General features: G+C 35.0%; 1 protein-coding gene across 1 annotated transcript; it reads right to left on the bottom strand.

Annotated features, from left to right (window-relative positions):
- Window positions 1-4851: 4851 nt before the first annotated feature.
- LOC114302983 (Peptidyl-tRNA hydrolase II (PTH2) family protein) lies at window positions 4852-24140 on the bottom strand. The gene is made up of 15 exons (XM_028248123.2): window positions 24028-24140; window positions 23528-23654; window positions 21760-21990; window positions 21591-21649; window positions 20163-20222; window positions 19997-20066; window positions 17531-17594; window positions 16800-16826; window positions 16513-16558; window positions 13065-13471; window positions 6361-6428; window positions 6054-6209; window positions 5682-5873; window positions 5420-5599; window positions 4852-5347 (listed from the first exon to the last, which is right to left on the bottom strand). Exons 2-15 carry the CDS (start codon window positions 23552-23554, stop codon window positions 5168-5170), a joined length of 1767 nt encoding a protein of 588 aa, XP_028103924.2. The 5' UTR covers window positions 23555-23654; window positions 24028-24140; the 3' UTR covers window positions 4852-5167.
- Window positions 24141-24990: the final 850 nt, after the last annotated feature.

The raw sequence follows: 24990 nt of genomic DNA, 5'->3' as shown, positions 1-24990 counted from the left end.
TGCATCAAGATGCGTAATTGGTGACACGAGGATCGAGGCATGCATACATTTCTGAAAATACATTGCTATGCCCCTTTCCTGCTCTCTGTTGCAGCAAATCAAGAATCAGCAGTCTTCCGGGGCTTGGCATGCTTTCCAAAAAATTATTGCAAAACAGAGGCTAATTGGGGCATCACAATGGATTTCCGTGCAAAGGCAACCCGGATGTGCATCATTCATCATCTGAAGGAGAGTCAAGGCAGTCCCTGGCTTGCATGCCAGTTTATTGTTTTCCTAGTTAATTTGGTAATTAATTAGGATTTTTGTACATATTTGGACTGTATTATTTATTTGGACTGTACTATTTATTTGGGACTGTATATTATTTATTTGGATCCTCTACGCGAGGGCATAATTGTAATCGACGCAACCCCTGGGTTGCTTGCTGATGTCATGCACGCATAGGAAAATAGGGGGTGTCCCCACGCTCATAGGGGGCAAATGTAGAGGGTCAGAAATTAAACTCCAAATTAAGTATGGGCCTAAGTGCTGAGGTCGTCCCTTTTAGGCGACCAAGAATGTCTAAAGGAGCATGGACTAAAGTCCAAGAGAAGTGGGCCAATAGTGGACCGAAGCAGGTCCGACCCGCTAAAGATCCTAATAGTCTCCACGAAGGAAAATGTCTAAGTGAAGTTGCAAAGGCAACACTTGCAGCAACCAAGTTGCTGAAGCACTTTGCCTCAACGCCGCCATTCCCAATATTGTCGGTTTCGCCGCCATCTGAAGTTGCTAAGGGAAATAGAAAACTGAAGAAACTAAGTTACAGAGGCAACACTTGCAGCGACCAAGTTGCGGAAGTACTTTGTCATCGTCGCCATTCTTAATATTGTCGAGGTAGCCATTTGGACTTACAACGGGAAGTGGCCACCACCACAACTACGACTACCACCGCAACTAACTTGCAAAGGAAGGTACCCCACCAACGTTATAGCAGCCTTAGAAAAAAGTTTCTCCTCCTCAAGTAAAGGCTGATAGCAAGCCTAGGACTGATAGCAGGTTCCATATCTCACTGGTTGGAGCTGATAACAGGCCCAAAGGTAAACCAGTATACCGCGACAACCCCGCAAAGATGGGAGCAGGGTAGCCCGAGTGTAAAGGACTCCCTTTCCTTTACCTAGGTCATGGACCTGCCTTAGTCGCATAGGTAGGACTTAAGAAAGTCCCCTTGGGCTTGGTACTAAGGTACAACATGGCTGACAGCAGGCTTAGCCATGGCCTTCACCTTGGGAAGCTGGGGAGTTTGTGGTTAGGTGGCTAAAGGTGGAGGTTTCGCTGAGGGGAACACAAAACATGGCCGTTAGCAAGCTATGAAGTCCTAAGAATGCATGTATTGGCCAAACTAAATTGAGAATGTAAGTGCAGCGGCAAGGTTTTACCACCGCAAGTGCACTTACCGAGGTTCACACTGAGAAGACGAGTTGCAGCAGCAAACACTCCCGCCGTAAGTGCACTTCCTGAGGCGTCTGTAAGGTTCATGTTGAGAAGGCAAGTTGCAGCGGCAAACACTCTTGTCGCAAGTGCACTCGCTGAGGCAGTTGTGCCAAACAAATAGTACATAGTACATGCAGAGGGACACGTGTCACTCCCAACCTAGTAGCTCAAGGCAGAATATTTCATGTGATCCACTTGGACACATGTCTTCTCTCTATTTGGCCACTTGGTATCCTCTTGGTACTAAGGAAAAGCCTATAAATATGACCCATTTCCCAGCCCAATAGAGGATAATTGGGGATTTAGGGGAGATGCTGCCCATTTTTGTGCACTGCCATACATTTCTCCTTGAGCTACTTGCTTCACCCTCGCTTAGCTACTTATCCTCCAGCCATCGCACCATTGTTGGACCATTAGCATAGTTTTGCCTCTCTAATCACCACTCACACTAAACCCTCCCTACAAGGTGTAAGGTTAAGATTAGAATATGAAAGGTTAAAAATGAAAATAAAGTTAAAATTTTACATTAGGGCCGAATGCCCGTCTCCCCGTCTTATTTTCCCTCTCTCTTTCATTTTCTTTTCTCTATTCTCTCATCATCTTCCCTCTCCCACCCTCTTTAACTGCCAGTCACCCCCTCCTACCTTTTCTAATCGTTGCCAACCTCACTCTCACTGTAATTATTTTAAACAATAATGTTAGGCATCATGAAAAGCCTTAATGAAGATTCTTCATCCTTTGATTAGTTTGTAATTGTATGTTATGCAATCACCTTTAGATTAGTTTCCTAAAACTTTTCATGATATTTATTCTATGATGTCTAGCATTACTCTATTTTAAATTCTCTATCTTTGCAATTATTTCTTCTATTTTTCTTTTTTTCTTTTTTTGTTGTTGTAATTCTCTCTAATTATAAATCCAAATTTGAAATTTCTCTGTCCAAAGGTCTAGGCATTAAAATATTATGTCAAAAAAGACAAGTTTTTGTCAAATGACCAAAATACCCATTCTTTTATACATGCACAAAAGGATCATTCTAAACCCTTAATCACTGAAACTCTCTCTCTCTCTCTCTCTCCCACATACATCTTCTTTTTCGCTGCCGCCTGCCATTGCAATTGCCAAAGCTCTGTCGCCATCTTCTTATTCTTCTTCTTCTTCTCTCTTTCTCTCTGTGCTCATTCCATCATCTCTCTCCCACTCCTCTCATTTTTGGTTCACAAGTCAGAAATGGAGATATGTGCTCTGTATTGACTTTGCAAATCGACGGCAATGGCGACTTTTCTCAGAGCATCAGTGACGCTAGTTCCCTGGCCGCTCGCTACCGAGTTCCTGAAGAATATCCTCACGTAGGGCTCCACCACTACCGTTGCTACTTCCACAACTCCCAGCGCCACTGGGGCATGCTCCTGAGACAATCCGCAATCAAAGTTGTCGTTGTCGCTGTTGCTAGTGATGACAATGAAGTACTTGGATTTGAACTGCTTGTGCTCCATGAATTGGATCGGGTAGAAGGAAATGAGTCCAATAAGGGTGTAAGAGCCGAGCTTCTTGTATTCGTTGGGGTTGGAGGTGGCAGCCGTAGTAGAGAGGGTGGAGGTGGCGGAGCGACGAAAGGTGAGGGGGAGTTGGATATGGGGCCATGGTGGAAAGAACTTCATTGATTTTCTTAGTGTGAAGCAATTTAATTTGATTTTCAATGCTTGTCTAGTTGATCTTGTCAACCAGCTACAGAGAAGAACTTTTATAAAGAAAACTTTTCTACATACAACTTTTGGAAGAGGGACAAGCAACTGAAGTATTCAAAATATTTCTTTATTTGGTATAGAAGATGGCAGATCTCTAGTTGGAACTCGATGACGAGTTCTTTCAAAGAAGAGAAGTCTGATGTAGGACAAGATTTAGGAATTTTTATATTTTTTCTTTTAATATTTTTGATATATTATTTGATTAGGATTCTTGTAATTTTGTATAAATATTTTAGAATTAGATTTCTTAGTTTAGATTTATTTTATTTTCCTAATTTCTTAGGTTTTTGATTTTCTAAGAATTAGATTAGTTTATTGTTTTCTAATTTGAGTTTTCTTGGTATCCAATAATAATTGGTCTCTAAGATTTACATTATTATAAATAGTTATGTAACCATTATGGCAAGGAGACTTTTATGGAATATATTTCTTCTGAATTTCCTTTTCTTGGGGGCTTCAAGGTTTTATTTTCTCATGGATTCGAGAGCCATTTTCATCTACTAGAATAATATTTAGTCTCCCGTGTATTCTGCTGCGTCACCTAGCATACCCTCACTTTACTTTAGCTTTAGATCATAATGAGTAGCACTTGATTTATAACTTAAATCACTTTAAATGTACCTAATTTGATTAGAGAAATGGCATTTAATATCAAATGAAAAGCTTAAAAAAAAACATGTCTTTAGAAAAATGGTATTTATTGTTGGCTATTTTTGACATTTCAAAAGTTAGAAATGTAATTCAAGCGTACCAGCAAGAATATGAAAAGTCCTTACAAATATTAAATGTCAATTTTTATCAAGCGATTGTGTTAAGATTCTCTTAGCCTCAATAAAAAGGACTTTACTGCGTTGTGTTGAAAAGAAAAACCAAAGCTTTTAACTCAAATTAGTAACAGAATGAGAGAAAGGGACTGGACAGAAATTGTAATTGATTAACTGAATAAACAATTACAAAATGTTACTTTTAGTAAAGGCAAGTTCGAAGCTTTTAAACTGACCGAGTTCTGGAATTACAAGTCTAATCTACTCCTATGAAATGTAAGTGCAGTGCATAAAAGTAAAACGCGGGAATTTAAAATGGAATGGACAAAGATGTAGAGTCTGGGTTTTGGTCGACGCCTTCTTCAGTCTTTGCTTCCATCTATAGTCTTCTCTTGGCACCTTCGAAGCAGTTAGGCTGATCTCTTTCACCATGATCTCCTTCCTTCTCCCTATTTCTTAGGGCCATAATATTTTCTTCGTATGTGTAGCAACTGCTCTTTATTAACTTCCTCTTCACATGCCTCTTACAAGTTACTTATAATGCTTTCCAATTGAAGAATTGCATTCGAAGCTCACGTGGACACCTTCGAAAGTAGGGCTCTTCGGTATTTGAATACCCTTTTCTTCTCACGTGTCGTCTTCACACTAGATGGTTTGAATATGGCGCGAACAAATATCAAATGAAAGGCTTAAAATAACTTGGTGCACTACAACAAATCAAGATCGATACTTCAATCACCAATACCTTGCAAAACTTTTCTTATAAGAATTTTTAGCAAGTTGTCTAAGGACATGTTTTCTTTTCCCAAATATGTCTCATTTCACAATCTTTCACCATTAATGACATTTCTCAACCAAGATTTCACAGATTATACAGAGAAGAACAAAATACTATATATATTCTCAGAAATGGGACTCATGATTCATCATTTCAATGGTTTTTTTCTTCTTTTTAGGATGTGGTAGTTCACTATGATGCATTTTTATCTCATAGCCTTTTCTTGATGTAGTGCAAAGTGTTTTACTTTTTGATTACAACAATAAATATAAATATAAATAAATCGCAAATCAAAAAAAAAAAAAAAAAAAAAGGGGGGGGGAGGAGATGTCATGGCCCGAACTCATGACTTGGCAATAGTAGAGATTGAAATGTCCAACCTCTGGACCACATTGTTCACTGCAATTTCAGTGGTCTTCTAGAGTTTGATAAGTTGAGCCAATTAATCCAATGAACTCAATTGCAACACTAACAGCATTCGCTGCTGCCAAAGTATACAAGCTACTCAATGTCAACTTATCTGTTGCACCTGCCATGTCCGACACCCCACGAAACACAATGCAAGGCACTCCACTTGTCAAAGCTGTCTGCATAAAGCAAACATAGTTAAAAACCGAGAAATTAAAATGTTATTACATAGGACTACTAGGTTTACAAACCATTAAGACTGCAGAACTCTCTTCATCCACGGTTGAGATGTTAAATTCGCTGAAAAGAAATTTTCTGTACGCGACATTGTCCAAAAATATATCAGCAGTAGAAGCTCTCAATCCATAAACAACTTGTGGTGTTCCAGGCAAGCAATATGTCTCGTTGACGCATTGTACTAACTTCATATCCTGTAAAACTTTTTTCCCAAATTAATATTCCACACTAGAATTATGGCCGTGAACCATTTTGGTAATCAACTAACATACATACTTGGAGCTGAGAAGCGAGACTGAACCATTTTGGATCAATTGGAAGCCAAAAGACCTCTTCCATAGGTCGTCCATTGGAGTATAACTGTTGTGATGTGAACTCTATTTTTGCTAACAAATTGTCACCCTTCTCTGGGAAATTGTACGCCCCAAACTTCAGTTCTGGCAAATCTCCTTTCTCTGAGTGAAACTCCTAGAACATGAGGGATTATACGAATTACCACCCTAAAAAAAATTCCCACACAAGTACTAATAAAAGAAGCATATAAGAGAGAGTTTAGTCGTACAAAAAAAAAAAAAAACTACACGAGTATTAATATGTCTTCCATGCTGTGAAATTCTTTTGTGCAAGTAGCACAACTATGTATATTACCTTCCAATTCCAAGAACCGGTGAATGCAACATATTTAGGGATGCTAACATCGCCAAGGGACATTGAGTCATTAGCACTTCCAGCAATACCATAGTGAACAATGCCCTTAATATCGAAGACATCAAGAAGGATTTGCACAGTAATACCTGCATTTAACTGAGTTTGTACCCAAAAAAAATAAAAAAAGAAGAAGAAAAGTTTCTTGGCAAAATGAGAAGTGATTAATTTTTTAATAGCTTTCATTTTGAATATGAAAAGAAAATAGATCGAGTGTAAATAAGAAAAAAGGAGAAAAATAATATAGTACCGTTTGCTCCCCAGTCATTACATAAATCACATCCACACCCTTAATCTTGCCAATGTTGAATGTCCTTCCTGATCAACCAATATTTCAAACTGAATCATTCACAATGGCAATTCATTGACTTATTGATTATTTATTATGTTAAAAAAAACCCCTTCGATCCCACAACAAGAGTTACATCTCTTTTCTATTTCCATGTAAGAGTTATTATGTGTTTTCACGCCCTTTAAAGACCCTGGAAAATGGACAAATTCTACTGTTGGGGAATTTTCAAAATTAATACTTTTAGTTTTTTAGTGTTTTAAAACCTTCCTTGTATTTTTTTTTTTCGAAAACTTGAAATAGGCTTGGAGACTTTATCCTGCATTAGAAAAAGAGGAAAACATGGAGCACTTAATAAAGAGTTTCATAGAATATTCCTTTAACTATGGAATTGTGGAATTCACACACACCGTAAAGATGGTGAAACACCATCCGCACATGCGCGCGTGGGCAGTGTGGCACACTTTGCACTTAGCACAAATGCAAAGCAATCCTAAAATTCTCTCTCTCCCTCTTGATTTAGAGTTTTCGATCAAAAGTTTTTTAAGTAAGTTTTTGCTTTCCTTACTGATAATTATTTTTTGCAAATTTGATTATCAGTGTCTTGATTGTTTTGATTATATCGAATCGAGAGTGTTTTGATCTACTATCGTCAATACAGACTTTATTGTATCCTAGAGGTGAATTTGCAGTAATCCCCTACACACTGATTGGTGGGTGCAAATATTATCTTTAGAAAAGCGACTCGGCAACGCAACTCGGTAACGTGACTTGAAGCACTTATTTTATGTTCTACATAGACAAGTTCATCGCCAGTTTTTGAACACCCAAAAACCACCAAGTGAAAAGTTCTAGACAAATTTCTCAACGAATTTCTCCGTCTACCACCTCGTTGTCTTTTTTTTTTTTTTGGAACAATCCCACATTGTTGTCTAAACTTATAATTTACTACAGGCTATGAGTGGTTAAGCAATTGGGCCAAGTTAGAATTTTTTCTTTTTCGAAATTGATTAAATTATACTTTGCCTCTTTATATTTGGTCATTTTTCCAACTTTGGTCATTTGTTTTTTCTCACTTTGACCTTTCATATTTCAAGTTTTTCATTTTATTTTAATTTACTACTAAAACTAATTCCTATTAAATATTAGACAAAAAATGACAAATTGACAATCACATAAAATTAAATATTTTATTACATATAACTCACACATTTAACACAAACTCAAACCCTAATATAATAGTATATTTTTTATATTATGTGACAATTGTCGTAGTATTTTCTATCTAATTTTAAATAGAAGTTAGTTTTGAAAGTAAACTGAGAAAAAGTTGAGACCTAGAGGATCAAAATAGGAAAAAATGAACTTTAAGATCTAAAGTAAGAAAGTGATCAAACATAAAGGGAGCAAAGTGCCATTTACCCTAAAACATTAGTAATAGTTCCAAACTGAGATTTTCGATTTTGTTTAATTTGTTTCCATAGAACTGGTTCAGTTCAGGGTTGAATTTTATGAAACCAACCTAAATTGGTTCAATTTTGGGTTTGGTGGCAAACTAACTTACCCAAATTGTGTGAAAGCTTAATTACAGAAATAACATTTGCCAATGACTTGTTACTGGGCACAGATAGACTGATTTAAAATTTGGGCTGGATGGATCCACTTGGACAGCCCATCTGAACCTAGTTAGCGACTTTTGAACGATTTTTTACCCATTTTTTTAATCATTAAATACAATAATAATCAATTTGTATTAATAAGGGCACTTTGGTGATAAATTCAATTTTGAATTTTTTTTGTTTAAAGGGTCAAACGCGAAAATACTGAAAAATTTTATTTTCACACACCTAATTAGCTCAAGGCACACACTTAATGAAATATTAATTTAATGATAATTATATCTTAAATAAAAATAATCATAATAGATATCGAGCAACACTCATAATATTATATGGAAAATTCTCTGTACACATCTTTCACCGTTGCTGCCGCCGCCACCACCACTACTGGCACCCTCTTCTCCCTCCTTCATCCGACTACAATTTCTGGTAAGCCCTCCACCTCTGTCTCTCTGCATTTTTTTCCCTTCTATGTTGCTTCACTTGATCTCCATTCTATCTCCTTATTTCCTACTAGTTGTTGAACTGTTCTCTTTGCTGGTTTAGAAAAAAAAGCTTGGTAAGGATTAAGAAAAGAAATGTTTGTAATGGGACTTCAATGTCTTCTGGAAGATGCTCAAACTAAAGCTATGTTTGGCTTTAGCTTTTTGGCTAAAAAAGCACAAAAGACAAAATTGGCTACATAAACCAATAAGATAAAATGTCACATTCGAACCATAATTATTGTATTTTTTCTCTCACAAAAACAAAAAAAGCCAAAAACAAAAACCAAACGAGGCTAAAAAATGAAGGCTAAAATAATCAAAAAGCCAGGCTATTTTAGCTATTCCCAAACGAAGACTCAGAGATATTCAAGATGAAGAGGACATGAGGAAGAGAGTTTTTACTACCAGAAAGCAAATTCATGGAGCAACAAAGATCATTGCTGTTGATCGACATCATTGAATGCAATTGTATATGTGTGTGTGTGTGTGAGAGACGGGGGAAGATTAAGTGCTATGTGTACAATGATTATGAGTATAGGGTATAATTGTAACTTTAAGTGTATGGATTGAAAAAATTAATTAATAATCAAATTAATATGTGTATATATTGAGAAAAGATGTATCTTGAGCTAATTAAGTATTTGGAAATAAAATTTTCCTAAAATTCTTTGTTTATAAAGACAATCTCCTATAAAATGACCAAATTACCCCCATGTATATATATTATTTTCTAAATCCACAACTCCTCTCTCCTTCCCTCTCTCACCACCACTTTCCCTCACCTTCTACCGTTTCACTACCTCGCCATGGCTGAAAATCTCAGATCCTGCTCCTCTATCGTCCACCACCGCGAAGCCCTAACGAAGAAGCAGATGGATCGAGGGAGATCACTAGATCTCAGAACCTTCCCAAATCTGAGATTGAGGCAGTCGTGGTAGTCCAGCCACCGGAGCCCTCAGTTGAAGTCGTGCCAGGTTCACCAGAGCCCTTGTCTTCGTCGCCATCGTGGTTGACACTCTCTATCGAAATGAAGCACAACTACCACTATTGGCCGCCAAAACTCGGCCGCAGCAAAGGCTAGGGAGCCGGAGCAAGGAGATGAAGGAAGAGAAAGAAGTTAGTGACGAAATCCATCAAGACCGAACTTTAGTTCCTTGTCAGTTGTATCGCTCGCTATCTCAAGAAGGGATACTATGCACAGCGCATGGGCATCGAAGCTCCGATCTACCTCGCCATCGTTCATCTCAAACCTCACCTCTGTTTCTGATCCACATCTATCTCTCTCTCTATATATATATATATATATATATATATATACGTATTATATACATGGAATTGCGGTTTTCCATGTGATGAATTTGTTTTGACGGAAGCTAGGGCATTGTTTTTTGTGATGTTTTTGATCGGAGAAGTTCCATTCCATCGCCGATGGTGGATAATTTTGCTAAGAGATCTGAGATGCATTCAAGTTCTATTTTTCTTAATAGATTTGAACAGATAAAAAAATCAAATTCTATTATATTCATTGAACAGATTTGAACAAATAATAAGAATCACTCTCTCAATTTAAATAGATCTAAAAAAATTAGATCTATTTTTTTTTAAGTTGTTGTTATTGTTGTTATATCGGTGAATGAATAGATAAAAATAAAAAATAAAAAAATTGAACAAATATATCTATGTATGTACTGGATTATATTTGAGTGTTGGTGGTGGGAAATTTCTAACAAATAGAGAAAAAGAACAAAAGAGAGAGAAAGAGATGTGGAGAGAGAAAGAGATAGAGAGAAAAAAGAAGTGGAAAGACGAACAGATAGAGTTTGAAAATGGTATGACTTTGAACGGATAGAAAAAATAGGTTATAAAATTTTAACAGATAAAAAAATCCAACAGATAGGTTAAAAAAATTCAACAGATAAATTAAGGGGTAAAATCGAAAATAAAATATCATTTCAAAATAACAAAAGGATTTCTCACCAAATTATTTCACAAAAGGTAAACATCTCACCAATAAAAAAATATCCACTCAACCTAATACCTTATATTTTAGTTAAAGCCTTGTTTTTCAACTATATATTTTAGTTAAAAAGCCAAAAAGTCACTATAAGTTGTTACATTACTCTCTCTATTTTTTTGCATATCTTTTCGTAAAAAGTTAAAAAGTTATTAAAATATTATGTTCCAAACAAGGACTAAATACCCTTGAAATTCATTATTTTGTGTCTAATACTAACAAAATGGGCTAAAAATTTGTATTAACATATTTCAAGTTATAATAATAAATAAATAAATAAATAAAGAATTTTTTTAAGGGCCTTGGTATCAAGATTTTATAGCATAAATGATATGTAATATTTTTATAATGTTTAAGGTCCCTCAACATCGATCTAAAGAAAATTCGATCCAATTTCTCTAGACTTTCCACTCTCCAGAGAAACTCTGGACTTCCCAGAGAAATTCCTTACTCAAGCCTTCATCATCTTCTTTCTCTAGAGAAATTCTAGACTTCCCAAAGAAATTCCTAACTCAAGCTTTCATCATCTTCTTCCTCCAGGAATTTCTCTGGACTTCCCACTCTCTAGAGAAATTCCTAACTTAAGCCTTCATCATCTTCTTGAATTCAAACTAGAGAAACTCTCTCTAGAGAAATTCTTTCTAGAGAAATTCTCTCCAATTTCTCTGAACTTCCAATTTTCCAGAGAAATTCTAAACCTTCCAAAGAATTTCTCTCCAAAGAAATTCTGGGAATTTCTTCATAGAGAATTTCTTTGCAGAGAAAAAACCTCAACATTAATAAAAGAAAGAACATCCAATATTTTTGTTAATCTTTTATGTGAAATGTTCCAAAATTGTTGATTTTAAACTTCAAACCTGAACAAAATTGTTAATTTTTGAAACTAGACTTTACAAATACAAAGCAATTCACTATTCTCCATTTGGAATACTATATATTCACCATCACAGTGGCCCAAAGAGTGAGAGAGAGAGAGAGAGAGAGAGAGAGAGAGAGAGAGAGAGAGAGAGAGAGAGAGAGCTTTATAGCAATGGCATTTTATGGAAACGAAAAAAAGGTGTGGAAATGTCCACAATACCCTTCGAAGCGCCAGAGGAGCGAAATTTGCCCTACTTGCCTTAGGGACCACCTTAACACTCTCTGCCCTGATTGTGCTAACTTGTGCCCCTGTGATTGCTCCACCACTGCCGGTATGACCTCCTCTTCCTCCTTCTCTCTCTTCACCGATATCAGTCCACATCGAGCTTTCATTTTGACACTCTCGATCCGTCGCAATTCCGTTCTTCTGTCCTTGATTCGCCGGAATCAGCAACAAGCATTCGGCGCCAAGAAATCGGAGTAACTCGTTGACTTGGTTTATGTTCACAATGCACAAGAACAAAAGAGAAGATGAAGAAGCGAAAATGAAGGAAATCGAAATAGATGATGATTACGCACATCACATGATGATGATGAGATCGAGATCAGTGAGTTGATTTAAGAAAGTCAAATTTCTCTATGATATACGGCTGTGGGGTTAAGGGACCTTAGACATCACAAAATAATACTGTAGATCTCTTCCATTATTAAAAATAAGAGAAGGATCTTAGACTAATTTTCTCTAAAAAAAATCAATTTAATGGCTGATCCAAAATAAATAATAATAATAATAATAATAATAATAATAATAATAATAATAATAAATTACACCATTAATCTTTTTAGTTTGAGTAAAACTTCACTTTAATTTCAAAGTCTAAGTTTTAAGAATTTAATAAATCCTTGCAACTTTTATTTTGTTTCAATATCGTCCCTCCATTAACATCTTAATTGAAAAAAATGACATTTTTTAAATTAAAAAAATTGAAATTCGCAAGAAATTAACGGTGTAAATAATTTTTTTTTCTTTTCTTTTATGTTGTATTTGGTTGAGAGATTTGGAAATGAAAAAAAAAAAGGTGAAATGTGAATAAAATATATTTACATTTTATTTATTTTCACGTATTTTTTTTTTCCTTTTCAATTTCTTCTTAAATTTCTCAATCAAATATATATTAGTACAAAAAATTATTAAAATTTCCACATGAGTTGCATGTGATTTTTTCCATCTAAAATGCCAATGGCAACTTATGGAGGCGAAATCACATTCAACCATAATTAGAACAATGGTGTAATTTAATCAAATTAAAGGGGCCACAGTGAAAACTAAGGCCTTGTTTGGTTTAACTCCCAAAACATAATTTTTGAAAAAAAAATTCAAAATTTTGTCTGGTTAGAAATTTTTTTAAATTTTTTTCCAAAATCACTACTCTCTCTTATATATCAATCAATCATTTTTTCTCTCTTATCTTTCTTTCTCAATCACTTTTTCTTTCACACAGATCTATTCAACTACAACAAAATATCAAATCATGTCAAACTCTTAAACTTCAAAATTATTTTCAAAATATACAACCAAACAAATCAAAAAAAAATTCTGAACTTTCTCTCTAAATTTTTTTTTTTAAATTTATTTTAAAATACAAACCAAACACACCCTAAAAACATGGAGAGAGAGAGAGAGAGTACCGGATAAGTGAAGGGAAGGGAGGTCAGAGCTGGGAAGAAAGAAACCAGAGGAGAGGAGTGCAAGCTCTTCAGTAGGATAAGCCATTACAACCCCAATATATGGACCTCCTTTCTCATTGATTCTCTCAACCACATCATGTAGTGGGTGATTTGACTTCAGCTGAATCGTCTTCTTTACTTCAAAACCCATTACCACTACTACTAATATTACTATGTTCAGCATTTTCAAATCCACAACGGTACTCTCTCTCTCTCTCTCTCTGCAATCTCCGATGATGACGATGATGATGATCGGGGCTGCTATGTTGTGTCGGTGATTTGATTGAAATTGTGTGGTGAATGGTTGACCTGACCAGAGGACTAGACAGCAAAAGCAAAATACAAATAAAATAACCCAATAAAATCTTATTCACATGCGAGTGTGACTCGTTATTATTCGATTGGTCCCGCTCTGTTTGGGATGTTACTTTTTAATTTTTTTCCCCCTGCCCAATAGTAAGGTAGTAGAGTGATATCACGTTGTCGTTTCTCTTAGGTGGGTCCAACGGTTTATTAAATATTTTAATTGTTTATTAAATATTTTATTAAATTTAAATTAAAAAATATCATTTTCTCTATTTAATATCAATTATTCTAACAGTAAATTTATAACTGTCATCAAAATACAAATTGACCGAGAGGACTATTAACCGATCGACTGGCAACTGTAATCCAACTTAGCAAGTGTACTGCTTGATCATAAGTTAGTGAGGCTTCGTTATGAAAACCGAAGGACTCTTTCTCTGAAAATAGAGAGAGAAAGTGCAAGAAAGTGGTAAAAAAAAGTGAGTCCTTTATTTTCTTTGGGTCGTGTCTTGATCATGGAGGTCACAGAGGTATATAATTAGAGATAGAGCTCATTGATTCTGCTTTGGTTTTTTTGGTTTATGGGTTCAAGAAAGTTTTGTTTCACTGTAGAGCTTAAAGCTAGTCTTTCTATTTTTAGCTACAATCTTATTTCATCTCAGGTGTTCTCTCTCTCTGTCTCTCTCTCTATATATATATATATATGGGTTTTAGATTTTCATGGCATGAACTGTGTGTTTGTTTTTGAACAAAGAAACCATTAAAGCGAGCTCTAATGGCGGATTGTGGTGGCTCTTTACCATTACCAATAGACAAATACAGAAGACCCACTTCATCAATTTTTAGTTCTTCAAGACCGTTCATTGGTTCACTGAACTATGATAAATTGATCATACAAGGCTTTCTTTTGGATTTGTTGAGCAGATTATTTTGATTTGCATATATGTATTGATCAAATTATTTTTCTGTATTGGAGAATCTAGTTTCTATTGTTTGTGAAAGTCCTCTTTAAATCAAAGTGCCTCATTGGAGGCTGCCCCAAATCATAATTTTTTGAACCAACAAAGAATGCCGGTCAAAAAAAAGATGCAGAGGTGATCATCAAGGGTCAGCCGGGCAGTCGACCGGTTAATGTAAATTTTTCATAAATTTTGACTTGAGGTGGTCATCTGGGGGACATCCGGCCGATTGTTCGGTGGGTCAACACTTAAGGGTTATACACAATAAATGGTTGAAAAGTGTAAGATATTTTCAGTTTGGTAAAACATTTGTTATATTCTCAATTTAATATAGGTTTGGTGAAACTATTGGAACAAAAAAAAGAAACTTTTTCACCAAATTTAAATTTGATGATGGATTTAGTGCAGCGTTAGAGATGACCTAATGCACCAACTCTCTCAAATTTTTAAATCCGTGCAATTTTAATTTGAAAATCAAAAATTTGATCTATTTATCAAGTTTAATGATGTGATAATTAATTAAAATATTAGAAATAATTTTTTAATATATTTTTTCTACTTATTAACCAACTATATCACCCATTCAAAAAATATTAGCCAATCATATCACTTAAACATCATTGAGTCTAGAAAATAAGTCTAAAAAATGAATTTATATATTATTTTTCTGTCTTAAATTTATGAAAATGACATGAAGTCACTTCTAAAAACTTTACTTCAATTAATTTTAAAATTTGTTTTTAAAAAAAAAATAATTTTAAAATCATATTTTTAAAATATGACTTGAGAAAATAACTCAAGCTGAAATATATATGTTTAGATTAATTTAAATTTGAAAATAATTTTTTATAGCAAGTGAATAACTCATTATAACAGTTGTAATGATAGCATAGTGATATGTTTTTAAATGAAAAATATGATGAAAAGTAAAATTGAAATAAAATTAAGTTAGATAACAGTTTATTATTTTCACGAGAAAAAAAAAAAAAAAGAAAGAAAGAAAGAGAAAACAACAGTGTAACTTTTCAAAAAAAAAAATATCAAATTAATGAAAAACTTTGTAAATAATAATAATTTAATTTATAAACTTTTCTATGAATTTGTACTTATTTAGGGATGGTCATTTTTGTCTGGTCCGCGAGGCCCACTCATACTCATTCGAATGGGGCAAATTTTACTCGACTCGACACTTATGTGGGGGTAGAAGTGGATTATATTTTGATCACCCATAACGGGGGTGGGGCGGAGGCTGAGGCCTGATATCGCCTCCTTCGAACTAAATCCGACTCAATATAATTAATAATATATATGTATATATATAATATAATTAGATATAAGAAATGAATATTAAATATCTGTGATTCTCTTTAAATATAAATAAATAATAATCTTAAAAGTCTCACTGTTTATATATATATGGAAATAAGAGAAATTGTTTAGTGTAATAAGAATTTAAATGGTTCTCAATTTTTTTAACTATTTGAAATGTGGTCGGGTATCCGCAAGTATTGAGTATCTGTGGATCCGGGGATGGGATTGAAAAATTCCATCCGTAGCGGGGTTGGAGCAGGGGAGGGGGTGGGGTTTGAAAATGGGGGCAAGGGTGGGAAATAACAAATCCGCCTCAAACCCTGGTGGTCATCCCTATACTTATTTTTCCTGACTTCACTGACATGTAATAGCCCCCAAAAAATAAATACTTCACCGACATGTAATACGCCCCCGATTCAGTTGAGAAACAAGCAACATATATACCAAATGCTTGGTCGCAAATCAAATGAAGATTCAATTTCCCTGTTGTTTCATATTTCTCGATGAAGGAAAAGAACGACACAACATTTGAGGATGAGTTCATAACAAAAACTTATCATCATGATCACAAATGAAAGCAAAAAGACAGTAATCCAGTGTCCATTTTCCTATAAAGAGACTAGATTTCGTAACTGAGGATGCGTTCATAACAAAAACTTATCATCATCATCACAAATGATAGCAAAAACACAGTAATCCAGTGTCCATTTTCCTATCAAGAGAGTAGATTTCGTAATGCTATAGCCAGAATGTTGAGATCCCGGAACTCTACCACCAAATGCTCATTGCAGTAAGATATATATATATAACCTCCGAAATGTAGCAGTCACTACAAAAGCTTCAGTCCACCTGTTACCTCATCAACCATGTCAGCAGGTCCTGCGGATACATATGGCCATGAGGATTAGCCCTATGAACTATGGGAGATTAAAATAAAATAAAATAAAACAAAAAAGAAAGAAAAGATATGACAAGATGCATTTGCTAGGCAGAAAATTTATTTGCCATGACAAAAACTGTAAATTTACTATGCAATGAGTTCTCCACATGAAAATTACTATCCGACTCAGGAACCAACAGCAAAATAATAATAATATAATCCAAGTAGAGATAATCTTACCAAGGATAGCCATTACTGTCCTTGAATCTGAAAGAATAGGAAAAAATGATAAACATAGTTAAGAAAATGTGAATTGGATAATAGGCTAGAAACAAATTATTAGTTTTGTTGCGAAGGTTCAATGGAATAGGAGACTAGATATGCAATGGAATAGGAGACAGAACACAGCACGAAATAAAGAAATAAAATTGCACATTGCTTGATAACATATCTCCAAAAGTTTTATCAGGCTTGCACAAAACCTTAAGCACGCTAATACAACACAGAGCAGCAATATGCTTCAGAAGCTTTTAAAAAGGTGCGCTGGACAAAATTTATGCCATTATGCTTCGTAATTCTCAAACCTTTAGACCACTTCTTCTGAAAGCATGTACTCAGATTTTTTTTGCAACCATACTCGCATCATTTTGGAATCGATTTAAACATTAAAATCCAACTCCGCATTCATCAATCAATATAGCTCTTGTCCACATAATGTAACTCATGAAAACAAGCTGGCAATGGCTCTTAAAAAGAGTACAACAATGGCTCTAGACAAGTTCCAACATCCACAAAACCTACATTCCAGAACAGAAGCAGATTACAACTACAAGTTCCAAAAGTAGATTACAACTACATTCCAGAAAACCTTAGAACTTTAATCCTCCATCATCAACACAAAAGAGATTTGTCTGCTAAATCAACATAGAAAAATAAAAGTTAATAGCAAAGGGAATTAATTTGCAACTCACTTGGTGCTATTTGTGTTCGCCCATCATCAATATGTGTCGGTAAGTTCAGTGCTTTTGCCCTTTCCTGTCAAAGTAAAGAAGAATTTTCCAAAGGATTAGCTCATGAGAAAAAATAGTGTACATACAAAAAAAACTACAATAGAAGTGAAAGGGAAAGGCTAGTTCTATTATGAAAGGCAAGTATTTTTTCACTCAGCAAAAAAATAATAATAATAAACAATAAATAAAGACGGTGGTGACTGACCCCATCGAGTTGAGTTGAGACTGCCCCACAGTAACATGAGGGCATCAAGACTCAAATCCAATGATCAAAGCAAGGAAGAATCATTACCACCCAACAACCTGATTGTGGCAGTATTCATGTGAGAAATAGAAAAGCCAAAATTTCTATGCAAGAAAAAGTGAATGTCTATCCTGTAGAAAATCAAGTCTATCACCAATCACATGTCAGTTCCCACTAAATCTTTGGACAGGTCAATTTCAAAACAATTGTTACAAACTAGCATCATTGATATCTATTCACCAGCTTGAGGGAAAATGTTGGGTTTAATATGCTAGCAAGTATTACATGGGATGTCTATGAAAAGGTTATCCAGTTAATTTACAAGATTTTTGTTATTCAAGCATTTTTCAGAAATGCTTATAGCAGAATATTCAAGGGTTTAATAAGGAGTGACAATTGATAAAAGTGGTTCCATGCATAAATGTCAAATCGGGATTCGTATCGTGAATCGAAATAGCCTCATACCGAATTGCGAACCGAATTGAATCGTGAATCGTAAAGATTCGGCCACATTTTCTAATTTACTTAAAAACATATATCTATACATTTAGATATTAAATATGTCTGATGAACATGAAATATTTAGACTTAAATAAATGAAAATGTTATTTTGAATGATAATCACGTAGTTTAATAGGTAAAAAGTTAACAAAAGTTCTTATATAACATCACCATCTAACCTTTTTTTCTTTTTAGATATTTCTTATCAACTATTCTTAATAAAGATAGTAACCAAATAGACAAATTATTAATTTTCAAAGTAACAATAATTAACAACGATATTGATATTTGGACAATAAGCATACACACTTTTCTAAGTAACAGTGAGCAAATGATAAGAAAGAATTATTTAGAATCTTTTATTTTAAAGCCTAAAACATTTTAAAAGGTATAACTGACCTCACACATGTAATATTCAATTTAATAAAATAGCAATAGATAATTCATAGTGTAACTTTAATCTTAAACATCTTTAGAAAACATATTATAATTTTTTAAAGGGAAAAAAAAATGAGAAGAAAGGTTAAAAATATGTTGGATCTGACTGAATCTGATTGGATCCTATTAAAAACTTTATGATCACTAAAATAACAACAAATTATGTATATATGTTGGTTATTTTGGTATTAAACGCTATTAAAAGTTGTATAAATCCATTTTCACTAAAAAGAAGGAGAAAAAAATAGTCAAAAATATGTCGGACACAATAATTTCAAAAATTGCATGAATCGTAAAAAGTGAATCGAATCATGAATCGATTGTCAATCGTACGATTCACTAGAGATTCACTTCCAAAATAGATTCACCTATAGATTCATATCGATTTTGCAAAATTTGCGAATCGAATCGTGAATCGAATCGTAAATTGTAAGATTCTGATAACGGAGGCTCTATGGAAGTTTACAATAATACTTGCAACAAATTTTCATAATTTAGTAGTCCATATTGCAAAACACAATACAAATTCATAGAGAAAATAACAAAGAAAGCCCATTGTCCAGAAAGGAGGATGAGGGATGAAATTAAGTAGGACATCTGAGCTCAAAGAGAAGGCCAAAAGTTCAAAAGTTCCAAGACAAGTGTCCTGATGAGGAAGAAATAGCAAACGTAGATTGGTAATAGAATTGGCATCACTACCAAAATTAATTAGTTTCAATTATGAGAATATAAAGCAGTATGTACATGCATGTGAAGGACCAAAAAAAATATGATGCAACTGTTCAGAGAATACATCAGTTTCACTTTGGGCCTTGCTCTTTCAAGTAAGACCAACAAGAAGGCAAACAAACCATTTGACGCAGGCCATACAAGCAAAAGTCTGAAGAATAAAATTTTTGCTTTGCCCCGATAATTTAAACACTCTAATCCCATATAAAAAATGTAATTGATCAAATTAAAATATATAAAAAAAAAACAATGCCCAATTAGAACACATTAATTTGTACTTGGGAGGGGAAAGATTGGGTACACACCTAACCTTTGGCATAGTGCACAAAGTGGTTGTCCCAAGACTTGAACCCATAACTTCAAGGTTGCTAGGCCAAGGTTTTACCATTGAACCAATGATCAATTAAAAAATATGTTTATAAAAGTATTCTGTCAACCGACATTATGTGACTAAAGCCCGTTTTAAATATGTGCATTGTTTTGTATGCCATTGCAATGATCTAAATCATACTAACTTGTAAAACTAGCAAATCTTCATCATTTTCAATTTTCACAACCACCTTAACCTGCCCGCACATCTCCCACCTGCATATGGACAAGACGTGGTCAGAAAGAGTAGGTTGATAACAAAAAGTATATGAGCTCAAACCTACAAAAATCCTGAATTAATTTGTAAAGTACCTGTTCAAAGCTTTGGGTGCCCAGTGAAGGAGCTTGTTATAGAGACCCAAAGTTGCATGACTAACCACCAAGATAAATTTTCAATAACATATCGGAACAAGACACAAAACCAACCCCAAGGAGAACGCAAATAAACAAAATAAACCAGAGTTCAAGACGTTTTCTGCAATTGTAACTAGAAAAGTGTCAACAGTCGAAGCAGGACTCAAAGCATGTTAATGAATCAGAGATACCAACACCTGACAAAACACCCTTAATATCTCAGTCTTCCAATAATCAATTTCAGCAAGGATTTGTAGACATTGTGTTATTCAAGGCCATCTTATGATTGCTTCAAACAGACATCTAATTTTCATTGTCTCAACTATAAATTCCATTTCAAGAGGCCTTTGGCATTTATAATTGAAAGGAGCAAGCTCAATGTAGATTCAAATTGCAGACAAATAAGATTTAGATCTTAAGCATTCTAAGTGTCAACAAAAAGTCTTCGATATCTCGTAACCAAGATGCTTAAGCCTTGAATTACTTCATATGTTTAAGTTCAAACAAGGGCCCACTATAATTTTTTTTTTTCTAAGAAAAATTTGAGAATCCTCTCCTGTGCAGAACCCTTTACTTTTCCCCCAAAACGCATACCCCTTCAACTTAAAAAACCTACATGTACCCCCATTCTAATCTGAACTAAAGTAAAAATAGGGATGGCATATAGTTAAGTTTATTACCAAGCAATCTTTTCTCTCTTACATTGAAATTAGGGGAAAACTTTACCGCTATAATTTTCCCCAAAAACACGTACACCCCTTTAACTTTAAAAGCCTACACTTACCCCTCTAGTACACCAAACTAAGGTGAAATTGTGGATGGCATTAACGAAAAAGGTAAAAGACAAAATTATCCATGACTATAGGACTCGTAAACATGAAATTTTTAAAGTTGAGGGGTATATGTGTTTTCAATCTTAGGTTATAAAAGTCATAATTATTGAAAAACACGTCAAGTTGCTAATTCATGGTGGAACTCCACTATGTTATCCCAGACAGAATTTTGGTTGTGTAACCATTTTCTGTTTTATGTTCTCATTTTTAGGAAAACACATATAGTTCGGAGTACATAGGGTGTGAGTGTTAAAAGTTAAGGGGGTACATGTGTTTTCAGATTAAAGTACAGGGGTTAAAGTGAATTTTTCTCTTTAAATTATGATGATATTCCGAAACCCACAAGGTTGCTCGTCACTTTAGCTAATGAACTTGCAAGAGCATCGTAATATAAGAATTAGACAATCAGTCTCCCTGCCAACATGAAACCTTACTAAGTCAATGGTTGAAAAATCTGCAATTAACAAAACAATATAGCAGCTAGTTTTTATTAAATGTCCAATAGCAAAGACAAATAAAAAATCATGTTTGAGCCTATAGAACTGGTAGCCACCTGCATTGCACAGCAATCTTTCCTTTCCCCATCTTCAAGTCATTCCTCACAACCAAAACCTGCATTGAATAAGGAAAAAGTCAGGTTCTAGTCAATTCTCCTCAGCACCGCAGCTTTGGAAATATATGCACATATGTGAAGAGAGTGACAGAGCAAAGTGATATGAAACCATTTTGAAATCATCAAGAATGTCTGCCAGCATTTCAATCTCAAGAGGTTCTTTGGGCTGATTCTTCTTGTTTCCATCCACAACTGAGCTGTCTTTAGCTACTCTACCCGAAACAAATATGTGAGCAAGATGCCGTACACTGATGAGGTATCCCAAAGCAAAACAACCAACCCCTAGTAAGAGGGAACTTAGCCATGTTATATCCATCACATCAGAAAGCAAACCAACACCCTGCATTGTTATGAAGTCACAGCTGGAATCAAGCCACAAACAGACATGTTTTAAATAGTCATGAATCTTGAACCACAAGGCAAGTGAACATAATTTGATTTGACAATAAACAATTGTTTTATGTGTAGATACTTTCTACAATGCTACGTGTTGTGAACACATAGCTAGTGACATGTACCTTACATGTCAACATAAGAACCTACATGTGTCGACCTTCAAGGGAGAGGTGTAAGGTCCATGTGTTCGGTTGTAACCGAATCACATTGAAGGACACATATGCATTTCATATATGCCCAAGTTTCAAGACTTCATTTATTTATTTAAAAATAAATAAAATAAAATTGCCAAATTGACATTCCAGGAGTCTAGGCATCTCACTACCGTAGTGGTCTTACAGCACGACTCGTCACTGCGGTAGTCATACTGCATAAACCCATCACTGCGGTACTTATACTGCAAAACCCCATCACTGACGGTGTTACACCGCACCATTCAAGTGCATAGACTAAAGAGACAGGTCTTAGGCACACTGAGGTCATCAGCACGCACCACGAGACTGGCGTTCTTGTGGCTTGAATTAGAAGGGTTAGAGATGAAGGTTGCGCTGTGGCATTATGCCCCACATGGGGCAAGTTGCTTTTGGCCAATCCTAATAAGCAAGAGACTTCACCATCAAACTAAGATATGGAATCTTAGGAATTGAGACAAATCCTAACTGTCTGCTTATGTTCTAGCATGTATCCTAACAGAATTATGGAATACCGGACAATTGGTAATGATCACATGAGCGACCTTCTATAAATAGAAGGCAACACCACCTTACATCACATGCATCATCTTCCAAAGGGTCTCTCTCTCTCTCTCTCTCTCTCTCTCTCTCTCTCTTCCCTAGTCCTTCTCTGGTCCTTGATGTCTGATGTGTTCTACCACTCTCTAGTGAACCTCTAACCCTTAGTCAATTTTATCCAAAATAAGTAAATGACCTAAAATAAGTAAAAAAAATGAAAAGTTTTCCATACTCTAACAAGATAGACAATCTTAGAGAGGTTCTTATATTACTATAAAACAAAACAAACTAGTCGACAGGACAGGACAGGACAGGACAATCCAGTTTATAGATTATAGATTGAAAACCTGAGGCACTTTGATTTGAAATCTATACATTGTTTTTCCATCATTTTTTTTAATTCAAAAGTTACTTTCAGATTTTCCAACATGACTTTTAAGCAACCCCAGTGACAAAAATATCAATCCGTAACTCATCTCTATGAAATTTTTACCAGAATTTAAATCATTCATGATGCCCTCCAACCCATTGCAAACAACTTAACCTCCAAATTCTCAAAACATTGCATTTGTTAAACATCAATTTATTCTTTCACAAAACTCCACAGAATGAAAAAATTTCAAATATATCTGTCTAGAATTTCGAAATTGAGATTCATGGGATGCAAAATCGATTTAAGCTCACCTACTTATTTTGAAGGGAATATACAAGGGGAATTACATGCAGGTGAGAGAAGAGGAAAAGAATTACCAACACATGACCCCCACAATCTTTCATGTGCACCCCACCAACACAGACACATTTGCAGCCCTCATGATGTGTTGGTAATTTATTTCCCTTTCTCTCATCTGCACGTAGTGCCCCAAAATACAAAGAACTGGAAAAGGGAGAGGTCAAATCCAATTAGAATGAAAACCAAAAAAGCTCATCATATCAATCAGAAAACACACACACACACACCTATTTTTTTGTTTGCATTGTGATAAATTGACACCGACCCAATACAAAATGATTAATACCCAGTTGCATTTTTATTACTGATAAAAGAAAGACGAACTCTAAGAAATCAAATTGATGAGCTTTCTCTATGAATCTCATCCAATAAAATAGAGCAATCAATCCATCACCAATCTAACAATTGCAAAGCAATCAGATAAGAAAATTACTTATAAAAACTCTGTGTATAACATATAAAATCCAACTGTTGATACAAGAAGTCAAATATAACTTTCGATTACAGCACCAAGTACCTGCAATGGGACGATATAGAGACTGCATTTGCAGACTGATCGGCCCTATATAATCAGACGATTCTTGGACTCTCAAGTAGGCGGCGAGGCTGTCTGTAGTTTGTCACGTGGCGGGTAGTGATTGGAGGAGCAGGGAAAAAAAGAAAAAGAAAAAGAAAATATAACTAATGAGAGAGAGGGGGTCAAAGGGGGTGGGAGGAAAAGGGGGATGAATCATTATTGTTTCTTTAATATCATCACTTAAAATTTTTATTACAATAATGATTCATCCCCCTTTTCCTCCCACCCCTTTGACCCCCTCTCTCTCTCATTGGTTATATTTTCTTTTTCTTTTTCTTTTTTTCCCTGCTCCTCCAATCACTACCCGCCACGTGACAAAGGGGGTGAGGGAGTGACCCCCAAAAGGGGGTCCCAAGCATTATTCTATCAATAATGATTCATCCCCCCTTTTCCTCCCACCCCCTTTGACCCCCTCTCTCTCTCATTGGTTATATTTTCTTTTTCTTTTTCTTTTTTTCCCTGCTCCTCCAATCACTACCCGCCACGTGACAAAGGGGGTGAGGGAGTGACCCCCAAAAGGGGGTCCCAAGCATTATTCTTAAAGAAAATAAATAAAGATTGGGACTTCCTTTTCCCACCCCCTTTTGACCCCTTTTCTTTTTTGATTAGTCACTTTTTCTTTTTCTTTTTCTTTTTCTTTTTTTTCACCTCCTCCAATCACCACACGCCACGTGTGTGTGGGGTGGTGGGGGTTAAAATTTGAGGGGGTCTAAATCACTGCTGTAAAGAAAAATTTCTCATATAAGTGATCATATTAAAGAAAAATTTCTCTGTATGAGGATCAAAATTTCTTTGAATTGGACCGAAATTTTTTTGAGTTAGTCACAAATTTTTTAAGTTAAATTTTATCTGTGAAAATATTAAGAGATTCCAATTATTATAAAAATATTATATATAATTTAT

This window comes from Camellia sinensis, chromosome 1 (assembly GCF_055761805.1).
Source record: "Camellia sinensis isolate YWXY chromosome 1, ASM5576180v1, whole genome shotgun sequence".
Taxonomy (NCBI): Eukaryota; Viridiplantae; Streptophyta; class Magnoliopsida; order Ericales; family Theaceae; genus Camellia; species Camellia sinensis.
Note: the sequence above shows the minus strand (reverse complement) of the source record. Positions and strands in the feature narration are given on the sequence as shown.

Excerpts from the sequence above, each read along its gene's own strand:
- LOC114302983 (XM_028248123.2), bottom strand. The coding sequence starts at position 23,554 with ATGAAAGATTGTGGGGGTCATGTGTTG. Across the intron at positions 17,595-19,996 it reads AAGATTTGCTAGTTTTACAA|GAAAGGGCAAAAGCACTGAA; the intron begins GTTAGTATGATT and ends TTACTTTGACAG. Across the intron at positions 5,348-5,419 it reads AGAGTTCTGCAGTCTTAATG|ACAGCTTTGACAAGTGGAGT; the intron begins GTTTGTAAACCT and ends TGCTTTATGCAG.